Genomic DNA, 13,106 nt, shown 5'->3' with positions numbered 1-13,106 from the left:
CCCCTTGCTCCCTGAGTCCTGCCATATGGCCTCTACACTAAGGTCACTTAGCAGATTTTCATGTCTGTCTCCTTTAATGCCATTCCCAAATCTTCTCTTGATGGTTTCCTTCACAGAGAATTCCTTCCTGACCACAGTCTTGAAAATAGCATTTGTGAGTACCCTGTATCCCTTTGTATGTTTGTGTATATCTTCAGGTGTCACTGAAACTTACATAAACATGCATCCCAATGGAACATAACCTCCAAGAGGGCTTGGTACGTATGAGGTGCTCCATAAATATGTTGAACAAATTTAAATAAGAACTCCTTTTTCTATAATTTTCTGATTGATGATCCTGCTGGATTATATTCAAATTAAGCCATATAAAATATATAGCTATAAATTGATTAATATTTTTAAATATATGTATTTAAAATTAACAGTGGCCATTAATGATGGATAAGAAAATTGTTCATTGTAGCACTATTCACAATAGCAAAGACATGAAATAAACCTAGATGCCTATCATTGATAGACTAGATAAAATGTGGTACATATACACCATGGAATAATATGTAGTCATAAAAATGAATGAGATCATGTCCTTTGCAGCAACCTGCATGGAGCTGAGCTGGAGGCCATTATCCTAAGCAAACTAACCCAGGAACAGAAAACCAAATACCACATGTTATCACTTATAAGCAGGAACTAAATATTAAGGACACATGGACACAAAGAAGGGAACAATAGACGCCAGGGCCTGCTTGAGGGTGCAGGGTGAGAGGAGGGTGAGGATCAAAAAACTAACTATTGGGTACTATACTTGTCACCAGTAGAGTGTGACTGCAAGTTGTTCAGGTTCTTGGCGTTTTGAACAAAGAACTGGACAAAGCGCCCAGCAAAGCAAAGAAAGAATGAAACAACAAAAGAATGAAAGCAGAGATTTATTGAAAATAAAAGTACACTCCACAGAGCGGGAGTGGGCGTGAGCAGTGGCTCAAGGGTCTGGATACAGAAGCTTCTTGGGTCCAAATATTCCCTGGAATCTTCTTGGGTCCAAATATTCCCTGGAATCTTCTTGGGTCCAAATGTCCCCTATTCCCATTGGCCACTTCATGCTCACCTCATGTAAATGAAGTGGCAGCCCACAATCAGTCCGATTGGTTGCAGAAAGCAGCCAACCAGAGACTGAGTAAGTTAAAAAGGTTACTCTCCTGTGCAAACATCTGATTGGTTGTAAAAGGCAACCAATCAGAGGCTAGGGTGAAGTAACAAAGTTATACTTCTATGCAAACGAAGACTCGCCTGCAATCAGTCTGATTGGTTGCGGACAGCCAATTTCCTATCTGCCCCACAGAAAAGGTGGGGGTTTCCAAAGGGAGTAGCCTCTGGTCCTTTTGTTACTTAGGCGTGGAAAGTTAGGGTTTTCTTTCAATTTAGTTCAAGGAAGTTGGCATGAGACAGCCTTAGAATCCCTTCCTGCCTCATACTTATTACCTGGGTGATGAAATAATCTGTATACCAAACCCCTGTGACATGCAATTTACCTATGTAACAAACCTGCACAGGTACCCCTGAACTTAAAAGTTAAAAATAAAAGAAAATTAGTAGTTGTCTCTATGTTGATACATTGTGGAGTTAGTCTCCCAGTTTGACTTGCCTCGTTGGGCTGGAGAACATTAGGAGTGTTTTTGTTTTCTTTTTCTTTTGAGTTATAGTTAGTAATGGGAACAAAAAAAAATCATTAAAAAACTTTTATGCAGCTATCATATTATAAAAATATTAATGTGTTTGCCTCTGATGAAGTAAGCAGCATCTGATAAATGTCCGTTGTTTTGAACAGCCGCCTGCTGTTGTTAGCTTCTTGGACCATTGCACATGTATATGGGCATACACATAGACACATGCATCTCTCTCCACTGTGTCTAGTAAATGTTAATTCATAATGCATTACCAACATTAAGCAGAAACTTTGGATCTCAGAAAGTTGACGATTTTCTCTATACTTTTGTTTTCTAAGTAAAACAAATTGTTTAATTAAGTACCTCATTATTTCTTTTCCTTTACAGATAGAAGTCCTTATAGATTTGAGATTCTTTTCTGAAGCCTTTTATGAGATATCCCAAATTTTCTATGGAAAAAACATGCCTTGTTCAATACCCGCAGGCTATAAAGCCACTGGAAAAATGAAGGTAACCTGACAATTTGATTCAAAGCAATTTCTTTACCTATGAGGGATACATTCCTAAAATGTAAGGAACATTTCCACGAAAGTGTATTTACAATCTCTGGTATTTTAGCCCTCTTTGTTGAGCCTGGTTACAACTAACATCAGGATTTTATGAGGTTTCATTTGTCTGGGTTGGAAGGGTGTCAGGGGGGAGGGAGCATGGTTTTGGAGTAGTTTTTGCAATCGAATTCTGACTCAGGGATGCTGCATGTTGCTTTTTATTATAGTTACCATGGGCAGTCTCACTAGGCACATTTATCAGCTACTACTGCTTAGTTTTTTGGGTCTAACATTATAATTTCTGGTTAATATTTTAAATCAAAATAGTCTTTCCTTTTATCTTATTTGGATCTCTTTGATTTTCATACTTTATACTAAAGTTTTAAGAATGTGTTCAAATTTCTTCTGATTTCAGTGAGGAGAAAACATTCCTCCACATTGTCTAACCTTTTTTGATTTTAGGAGATAGTTTTTACCTGGCTTGTTTAATTTGTATTTATAAACTAGATAATTGAAGCATCGTTGAAAATGAATAATGGAGTTGATGTTTAAAGCATAAATTAAATCAGAGGAAGCTATTATTTTCCTCTCTTTTGGTCTTCATGGTGATCTGGGAATCACTGGGTGGTCATGCTTCAGGCAGATGCTTGCACCCTCCTAGACCAGCAATAAAGGAAATGGGAGAAGGTAGCAAGTTGGTTTGCCTGGGAGAGTGTGTGTGTGTGAGGAGTGAGACTGATAGGCACAATACCAGCTGGTTGGATTCAAATTTGGAGGACCTAAAGCAACCTGGAGAATGAGCTATAAGTCTTGAAAACCACTAGCATAAGCTGACATTATATTTACATATAATATGATCATTACCTCAGAGTATTCCCCTAAAATGTACCTGTTTATTACTCCATATGACTGCTACAGCATTATAATTTATTGTAATGGGGGTGAGGCTATCCACAGAACATCCCAAGAGGGATGTTTATTAGGCAATTGGATACATGTATGTGCATGAGTATGTATGTATATACATCCACATATATGCATATATCTGTGTGAGATTGATAGATAGATGGATAGAGAGAGACACATAGAGAGGGAAAGAGAGAGAGATTGGAGTCAGTTGACTGTTTTGCTCATTTTCTGTGGCATAAATTAAGTATCATCTTACCTGGATTAAATTGGCAATATTTTCTTTCTTGCTCCTCAGTTAACACGTTAGTTAAAAAATATTTTTTGAGTGCTTATTGAATACAGGTGCCATTCCAGGCATGGAGATAGAGCAGTAGAAAGACAACAGGGGGGCTCCTGCTTTCCTGGAGCTTACAGTCCAGTGAGGAAGACAAACACCAAATACATTAAGCACATAAGTGTATGTCAGGTATATACACAGCCATCAAGGACAATCAAGCAGAGTTGAGGGGATGGAGAGTGACCAGGGCAGTGGAGTGCTGTTTTATTCAAAGTGGTTTGGAGAATCTCTATAATAGCAAGTTTTGAGGGAAGTGAGCCATGGAAAGATCTGAGGGAACAACCTTCCAAGTAGGAGGAACTGCAAGGGCAAAGGTTCTAAAAGGGATGCTTGCAAGATGTGGTTGAGGAAAACCAAGTAGGCAAAGTGAGGCTGTAATGAGGAGGAGGAGGAGAAGGAGGAGGAGGAGAAGGAGGGGGACCTAGGAGTCAGATCATGTAAGACCTTATAGGGCTTGATAAGGACTGGAATTTTCTCTAAATAAGATGGGAAACTGCGCAGAGTTTTGAGCAGAGAAGTGACATGATAGGAATTAAATATGAAAGGACACTGCTTACTATTGGGGAAGAGGCTGTGGGTGGGCAGGGGTATACATTGGGAGACCAGTTAGGAGGCTGTTGCAGATAATCTGGGTGGGGCATAATAGTGACTGAGATGATTGTGCTGAAGGGAGTGAGCAGCAGTCCCGTTCTGCGTGTGTTGTGAAGGTACAGCTAGCTGCATTTGCTGATAATGGTTTGGATACAGGATGTAAGAGAAAGGAGGCAAGGATGACTACAGAGTGTTCAACCTGAGCAACTGATAGGAAGATGTTTTCATGTACTGAGATGGGGAATACTGCTCTAGACAGGGGTTGAACATGTTAAGTATGAGATTCCCAGTAGACATCCAGGTGGAAACGCAGCCTAGTTAGGTGCAGATCATATAGGGTCTGGAATTCAGTGGAGAGGTTGGGGTTGCAGGGACACATTTGAGAATGCTAGAAGAGAGATTTAAAATCACTGAACTGGATGAATTCAGCTGGGGATGAGGCAGATAGAGAAAAGCAGAAGTCAGAGGACTAGACATTAGGGTCACTCACATTTAGAGTCCAGGAGGATGAGAAGGAAAGAGAAACCAGTTGGGTAGGATGAGAAACAAGAGAGAGTTTTCAATGGTCACTGCTTTCACTGAAATAAATAAACAAAAGGTCAGAAACATTTTTACAAGTAGATTCCAAACTTCATTTTTATCAACTAGTTTTCGTAAGATAAATGTATGGGTGAATCTATCTCCCAATAGATTCTGATTTCAGATTTTGTATTCTCAAAGTTAATTTGCAGCTTTCCAGCTTCAGTTGGGAATTTAAAAACTGTAATTAAAAGAGGAAATGTGTTCAGGATTTATAATTAAAATAGGTGCCAATGTTATTAAGCTGCAGGCTAGTTATTTAAAGAAGGGATTAATGAATTAAGTTTCACTTGTAAAAGAAGTAACTGAAAAAGTCCTACAGATTACTATTGAACTTTTCACAGGCCTTTAAAAAATTCTGTATTTTAGCATTATACTCATATTGGTATTCTGCTCTTATCATCAAATCTAAAGTCCCATTATTAAACTGTCTTTAATTTATACCACCAAGGATTTCCCCTTGGATTCAGTTACTCACTTTTCAATGTATTATGGGTAATAAAGAATATCTTCAAAGAAGGGAAAAATTTTTAAAACACCAATACTTTTTCAATAAAAGCTATCTGTGATGTATTGTTTTGGGAGGTTCCCTTAAAAGCAGATCCTGAGTAGGATTTAGGAACAGTAGTGTCTTTGGGAAGTGATTCAAGGAAGTAAGGATAGGGAAGTGGGGAAAACCAATCCAGAGAGCGTGAACGAGAAGGTCACCAATATGGGTAACTGGGGCTCTCAGAGAGACTGGGTAGAACACTTCTGTTCTTCTTTGGTAAGGTTTATTCTCTGCACTTCTAGCCTCTCCTGAACATTCTTGTGGCCAGGCAAAGAGGTACAAGTACTTGAGTAGGACACCATCTACGTGTGAGCAACCTGTCCATGGAAGCTGTTGGTGACTTCCTGGTGACCAAGGGGGATGAGGGAGGGGCAGAGGGACATCGCTGTTGGTTTCTACCAATGGGAATCTTTTAAAAAGGGCCTTCTATACCAAGAGAGATGCATCCTACTAGATACATCAGTCTCCTGTGGCAAATAAACGAAATGTTTCCTAATGCAACATTATATTTAGAGCCAAATATAATGACAAGTAATACACCAAAAAGGAAAAAAACAACCAAAAATATTTATCCTGAAAAGCAATACAATTTTATCTCAAACTGGTAAAGATTTTTGTAAGTGATAATGCTCACTGTTGTTAAAAGTGCAATAATTCTGACATTTTCATTCAGTGTAGGTGGGAGTGTAAATTGAGCCAGACTCTTTCACTTTTCTCAGTATATTCGTATCTTTTGACCCAGAAATTCTGCTTCCAGGAATCTATCCTAAAGCAATAATCAGAAATATAGACAAAATAGTCATCAGTGTTATTTAAACTAGGGCTGAATGATGGGATAATGATGGGGAAGTGGCTCCCTGAGATGTCCAGCAATAGGAAAGAGGTTATTAGGCTACACTCATAGGATAAAGTATCACCTACACATTAGATTGAAGTTTACAAATAATGATATGGGAAGAAAATTATGATGTAATGTTTAGTGAACATGGAATACAAATCTATTTTTAAAAATTTAAAATACATCGGCCAGGCACAGTGGCTTACGCCTATAATCCCAGCACTTTGGGAGGCCGAGGCGGGTGGATCATGAGGTCAGGAGATCAAGACCATCCTGGCTAACATGGTGAAACCCCGTGTCTACTAAAAACACAAAAAATTAGCTGGGTGTGGTGGCGGGCACCTGTAGTCCCAGCTACTTGGGAGGCTGAGGCAGGAGAATGGTGTGAACCTGGGAGGTGGAGCTTGCAGTGAGCTGAGATGGCACCACTGCACTCCAGCTTGGGCAACAGAGCGAGACTCCGTCTAAAAAAAAAAAATATATATATATATATAAAATACGTCAAAAAGAAGTAGGAAAAACATTAAATATTAACATTGTATTTCTTAAAGGAAGTTGACTTATGTATGATTTTTACTTTCTTTATACAATATTTACCTTTTCTGACTAGAGCATAAATTACTTTTTCAATAAAAATGATAATTAAAATAATTTTAGAACACATTAAATGTTTTATTTAAAAGAATACTCAAATAATCTTGTTCTTGCTGTTACTATTTTGTATTTTGACAGATATTTCAATCATTTGACTCAGGAAAACCTCTTACCAGTAAAGAAAATATGCAGGTAAGGATAATAATATTTTATAAACATGGTTTTCCTAAGTGTGGATAATTTTTGAGTCATTCTTATCTATTTGGTTGATATAGTCTTTGATTCTGAAAATCTGCTATGTAATATTCTTTTCTTTTTTTTTTCCCAGTATCTTTCACAAAAAGAGGATTCTACTGCCCATCTAAATATATTCGTTCCTGTCACTAATGGAATGATTGGGATTTAAGCACTGGATGACCTAGTAATATTTGAATATCTTGAAATAATAATTTAAAAAGAGTTAGGAGTATTGGCAGTCTATCCCTCCTAGAAAGTGTTAGAGCAGAAGAGTTGTGGCACAACTCTTCTTCAGTTGTTAAAGGGGGCTATGGATGGGGAAGGAGTTCATAGAACCAGACAACAGTTAATGCAGATAGATACACATGGTTTTTATTTTTTTAAGTGCTAGGAAACAGCATTAAGTAAGGTATTTATTTTTAATTAAATAATTTTGAGAGATATTTTCTCAAAATTGCTTTATTTTTGTCTTCCATAATTTTAATAGGACTATATCTAACTTTTATTAAATGTAATCTTATTACTTTTCTATTATTGTGCATTTTATTCCACAAAGTTCACTTTTAATTATCCTTCAGATGATTCATTGTTTTTTTTTTCCTAAAAATTTGTTTTAATTTATAAGCAATTTGCCTGAAATGAAATAACTGGTATTAGAAAGATAGAAATACATATTCTTATTTCATTTTAGTGTTCCAAGACCCTGGAATGTCTAAGAATATTTCTTTCTTTCTCATCTTAAACACCAGAGCATCCTAAAACACTTCCTTAGGGAGTGGTTTTTGGTATAAAAAGAATGTCTGTCTGATGATTTCTTTTTATTCAAAAAGAGACTAACAGTATAATGGAAACTCGGTTTCTATTAGCTAATTAGTTAAAACAGTACCGTTGGTCTGCTTAAGACTCTTCAGATTATGTTTTTTTGCATAAAGGGAAAGAAGGGAGTGTTAAATAGTATTACTGATTAATCTTCTTTTGATCCTCAAGTGTTTGTGTATAATTGTCAAGGCTCGTTAAATCACCGTTTGCTGTGGAGAGAAAAGACAAGAGAAACCTCCCAACCAATCTGAAGTTTCATGCTTCAAGCTCTTCCAAACAATGGAATTTTTTTGTTTACATAAGGCAAATAGTTTCTCTTCTTTTTCTCTGGAATAGATAGTCCCAACATCTGCCTTATGTATTAATTCAACAACAAAATCAAGAGCCTATTGTGTGCAAGGCAATAGCCTGCCAATCAACATTAGTTCTGATGCTGTCAATCAACATTAGTCAATCAACAATATAGAAAAACTCCAAGCTCTCATGGAGCTTGTATTTTAATGGGCAAGACTAGTAATAAAGCATGATATATACGTAAATATATTATAAATATGTAAATTATATAGTGCATTAGACGGAGAACCATGCTGTGGGAGAAAATAAATGCAGCTGTGCATAAAGGGAATTGGGAGCATGGGTCTAGGTTGGAGATGGTAATTTTAAATGGGGTAATCAGGTTAGTCTTCACTGAAGTGGCTTTTGTGAATAGATCTGAAACAGCTAAAGGTGCAAGTCATATGAAATCTGGAGAAGGAACAATCTAAAAAGAGGGAAAGGTAAGTGCAAAGGCCTTGAGACAAGATTGCCTAACTTGGCGAGGGACATCTAAGCCAGTGTGGCTAGAGCTCTGTGAATGATGGGAGCAGTAGGAGATAAGGTCAGAGAGGTCACATTGAGAAGGGGTTGTAGGGCCATTGTAACTAGGCTGTTATCTGAGCAAAATGTAGAGCCACTGGAGAATTTTGAGCAGAAGTATGTCCTGACTGATTTATGCCATAAAGGGATTACTTTTCCTAATCTGTTGAGCCCACCATGTGCCAGGTACTGTTCTGATGCTGTCAATCAAATACATCAGTCAACCATAATACAAATTCCCAAACCTCAAAGCACTTATGTTGTGTGTGTATGCGTGTGTGTGTGTGTATGTGTGCACATGCACGTGTGCGTGCTGGAGATACTGAGTTTAGAGATGTTGAGTTTGAGATATCTGTTAGACATCCAAGTGGAGGAGTTGAGTCAGAAGTTGATTCTGTGAATTTGGAGTTCAGAAGAGAGGTTGGAGCTACAGCGAAGAAGTTGTGATTTCATCAGCATTCAGATGAAATTAAAACCATGAGCCTCATTAAGATCACCTAAGGGGAGGAAATGAGGAGAAGGAAGAGCACTAAGTTCCAGGACAGTCCAATATTAAGAGGTATAGGAGAAGAAGAAGAACCAGCAAAGAAGACAGAAAAGGAGAGGCCAGTAGGATAGGAAGGAAACCAAGGGAGTGTGGTGGCCTGAAAGCCAAGAGGAGAAAGCATGTTTGGAAAGAGTGGGTGATCAGTAGTATCAAATTTTGATGATGAATCAAATACAGTAATACACTGAGTCTTAAACTTGAATTTTTTTCACATTTAATGTCTCTAAAATCAGAATGCATTTTACAGTTGATAGCATGTGACAGCTTAATTGGTATATAAAATAATGGCATCAGATCAGAAGTAACATGGTATTCAAAGACTGATAATTGACCATTAGATTTAGCCAAGTGTAGGCCATCAGTGGATTTGACCAAAGGGTTAAGATGTAGGGATGGAGTGGGTTTAGGAGCAAATGAAAGGAGAGAAACTGGAACTCTTCAGAGTGTTGCTGTGAAGGGGAGGAAAGAATGGGGTAGTGGCTGGAGAAGGAAGTTGGGATATAGAGAGTTTTTGGGTTATTAAAATGGAGGAGATGAAGCATGGCTGTGTGCTGATAGGAATGTTTCTGTAGAGATTAGCATATTTATGATATAGGAGAGAATGGCTGTGTAGCCCATTGGAGAAAGGAATGATGGCCTAAGTGGTAATGCCAGCCTTAGGTAGCAGAAAGGAAGGTAGAACTGTTGGGGGCAGATGCTCAGGTGGGTGAAACGGATGGAGGAGTTTGCTCTACTCTGACTGCTTAAGTTTTCCTAGTGAAATGGAGGAAGCAAGGTCATTGGCTGGGAGGAGACCAGGGAAGGAAGAGTTAGAATTTAGAGGAGAGAAGGGCACGAAATGGTTGTCTAAGAAAGAGAGAGAGGGTGAATGGACTGGCAAAATATTGGAATATTACCAGGCAGCGTTGAGGTTTGGTTGGGTACTTAAAATGGGACAATTTGTATGATTGTGTGATTTTCTCCAGCCGTTTTCCACCCCAGGGATGCAGACCGTAAGAGGGCTTAGAGTTGGATTTCAGAATTTGAGCTGCTATTTTGCTAAGGAAGTGTGTTTGGATAGGCGAGGACCCAGGGAGTTGAGGGTGTATATGAGAAGGGGTTCTAATGATTGATGGTGGACTCTAAGCTGGGTGGGGAATTGCTTGTCTGCCCATCTTTTCCTGTTCCTGTCATAGTATCTCTGATTTACTTACACTAAAGCAGAGTAGCCGATGTGTGTGTCTAATGAGCTTTCAGTTTGTCTGTTTTGATAAAGGATCCCATCCTTCACTCTGAGGACCAGGTTTACTCTGCCACGATGGCAGAGCTGGCCTCATGAGGCACAGGTTAGAAATTGGTGGGGAACAGCAGAAGCATTGTTAGACTGTTGAGACAGTTCCAACGTTACATGCCTCTCTCAATAGACCTCCCATTTACAATACCCCGTGCCCAGCCCTATATCCCTTCATCCAACACCAAATGTGGACTGCAAAAGAATGAAGATAATAATATCTGAAAAAGTATTTTTCTAATTTTCTCTTTTTTCCATTTTTTAGGCAATTGATCAATTAAGAAATAAAGGCTTGCCTGCAGTTCTGGTTACAATTGGCCAACCGCATCTCTTAAATAAGTTTAATTTTGTTAAAGCATACTTTTTCCTAAGTGTGGCTGCGACAATAAATTGTGTCCCAGAAAATAAATTTAAGACAGTAATTACCAACAGGAGCAAACCAAACCTACCAAACTTGAAAGGTAATTGTTTTATTTTTTGCTTATTTCCCTTTCTCCTCCCTTTCCCTAACTATTCTCCCAGCCCCCACTAATCTATATAAATGATACAGTATATATTCTTCCACAGTTTTCTCTATGCTCATTTAATGACACACATATGTACTTAATGTCTAGGCGTATGCATATACATACATGTTTATATATATCCATATTCATATGCTTTATATATAATACACTATCATATATATACACATACATGATAGGATTTATCATTTATTTACAAAATGGTATATTCACATTTTTCCGTATCTGATATTTCCCATGCAAAAAAACTTCACTGAAATCACTCCAAGTCTACTGCTTTGCTTTGGTCCATTATATTGACTGTATAGTATTCTAGGCCATGATCATCCCCCATGAATGTTCCTTGGCAGCAAAGTGCATATGCACCAATAGAGGAATGATTGAATAGGAAGGAATGTGCACCTGCACTGGTGCACATGCACTGCGTTTCCAAGGAAGATTGCCACAGTGCAACATACCCAGATGACATAGTGTATCTTTCTATGGGGTATATAACCCATTTATAGGCCACAGGGAAATTTTCAATTGTATTAGATGGTACCTTAAAAATAGGTGATTTTTACCATTCAGTATGATGTTAACTGTGGGTTTTTCATAGATATGTTTTATCAGGTTGAGCAATTTCTCTTCTGTTCTTAGTTTGTCAAGTGATTTTTATCATGAAAGAGTGTTGAATTCTGTTAAATGCTCTATCTGCATCTATTGGGATGATTATGTGGTTCTTGCTTTTTATTCTATTGATATGGTGTGTTACATTAATTGATTTTTGGATGTTTAACCAACCTTACATTCTTGGGATAAGTCCCACTTAATCAAGGTTTATTATTATTTATTATTATTATTATTATTATTATTATTATTGTTTTGGAGATGGAGTCTCAGTCTGTTGCCCAGGCTGGAGCACAGTGGTGCAAGCTCAGCTCATTGCAACCTCTGCCTCTGGGTTCAAGTGATTCTCCTGCCTCAGCCTCCCAAGTAATTGGGACAATAGGCGCCTGCCACCATGCCCAGCTAATTTTTTGTAGTTTTCGTAGAGACAGGGTTTCACCATGTTGGCCAGACTGGTCTCGAACTCCTGATCTCAAGTGATCTGCCTGCCTCTGCCTCCCAAAGTGCTGGGATTACAGGTGTGAGCCACTGCGCGTGGCCAATAATTCTTTTTACTTGTTAGATTCTGTTTGCTAGCATTTTGTTGAAGATTATTGCATTCATACTCATAAGAGATATTGGTCTGCAGTTTTCTTGTAGTGTCTTTGTCTAGTTTTGATATCAGAGTAATTCTGGGGCCTCTATTTTAAAATGTAGGTTTTATTATTCAGGTATGGTGAGACCAACAGATCAGATGACTGCCACTGAAAAAATAGTTACAGTTTCCAAGAGGAAGGGTGTGCCACACCACTGTGGGAGAAGGAAACATAGGAGAGCTTGTCTGTGTCTCAGGAGGCAGAGGGCAGTGCGAGGGAAACATAAGCAAGAGCCTTTACTGTGGTTGCTATGCAAATGGATGGATAAAGCAGGGTGAACAGGCTTAGTATTTGAATAATTTTAGTTTGAATAATTTCAGTGAGCCCTGGGGGCATAGGGGCTGTCTCTAGATATCTGATAACTGGTCTTGGGTTGATTAGGGCAGGGGAAGGGTGGCCTGGGGTAAGAGCCTAATAAAGGAGGTGGTGGGGGCATGGGCTCTTTAGTTTGCATATGAAAGGTGTGCTCACAGGTGAGTCTTTTATCATCTCTAGGAACTGGGAGGTCAGCAAGGCCTCAAATGTTATCATTTCTACATCAGACGTACAGAATTTTTTTTTTTTTTTGAGATGGAGTTTTGCTCTTGTCACCCAGGCTGGAGTGCAATGGTGCGATCCAAGCTTACTGCAACCTCTGCCTCCCAAGTTCAGGCAATTCTCCTGCCTCAGTCTCCTGAGTAACTGGGATTACAGGTTCCTGTCACCATGCCCAGCTAAATTTTTGTATTTTTATTAGAAATGGGTTTTATCATGTTGGCCAGGCTGGTCTTGAGACATACAGAAAATGTAAACGCATAATTAATATAGCCTCATAGAATGAGTTGGGAAGTGTTCCCTCCTCTTTTATATTTTAGAAGAGTTTGTGAAAAATTGATATAACTCTTCTTTAAATGTTTGGTAGAATTCAACAGTGAAGACATCTGAGCTTGAACTTATATTTGTGGATAGCATTTTGATTAGCAATTCAATCTCTTGTTGTAGTTCTCTTAAAATTATCTAT

General features: G+C 38.4%; 1 protein-coding gene across 1 annotated transcript in view; it reads left to right on the top strand.

Moving 5' to 3' along the window:
• Nucleotides 1-13,106, top strand: part of CFAP54 (cilia and flagella associated protein 54) — a 382,051-nt gene that overhangs the window by 202,940 nt on the left and 166,005 nt on the right. The window contains exons 47-49 of the mRNA XM_030819793.1: nt 2,052-2,174; nt 6,749-6,802; nt 10,604-10,799. Coding sequence (XP_030675653.1) covers nt 2,052-2,174; nt 6,749-6,802; nt 10,604-10,799 — 373 coding nt within the window. The remainder of the gene's footprint in view (nt 1-2,051; nt 2,175-6,748; nt 6,803-10,603; nt 10,800-13,106) is intronic.

The sequence above is a fragment of the Nomascus leucogenys genome, chromosome 10 (genome assembly GCF_006542625.1).
Source record: "Nomascus leucogenys isolate Asia chromosome 10, Asia_NLE_v1, whole genome shotgun sequence".
In the NCBI taxonomy this organism is placed as follows: domain Eukaryota; kingdom Metazoa; phylum Chordata; class Mammalia; order Primates; family Hylobatidae; genus Nomascus; species Nomascus leucogenys.
Note: the sequence above shows the minus strand (reverse complement) of the source record. Positions and strands in the feature narration are given on the sequence as shown.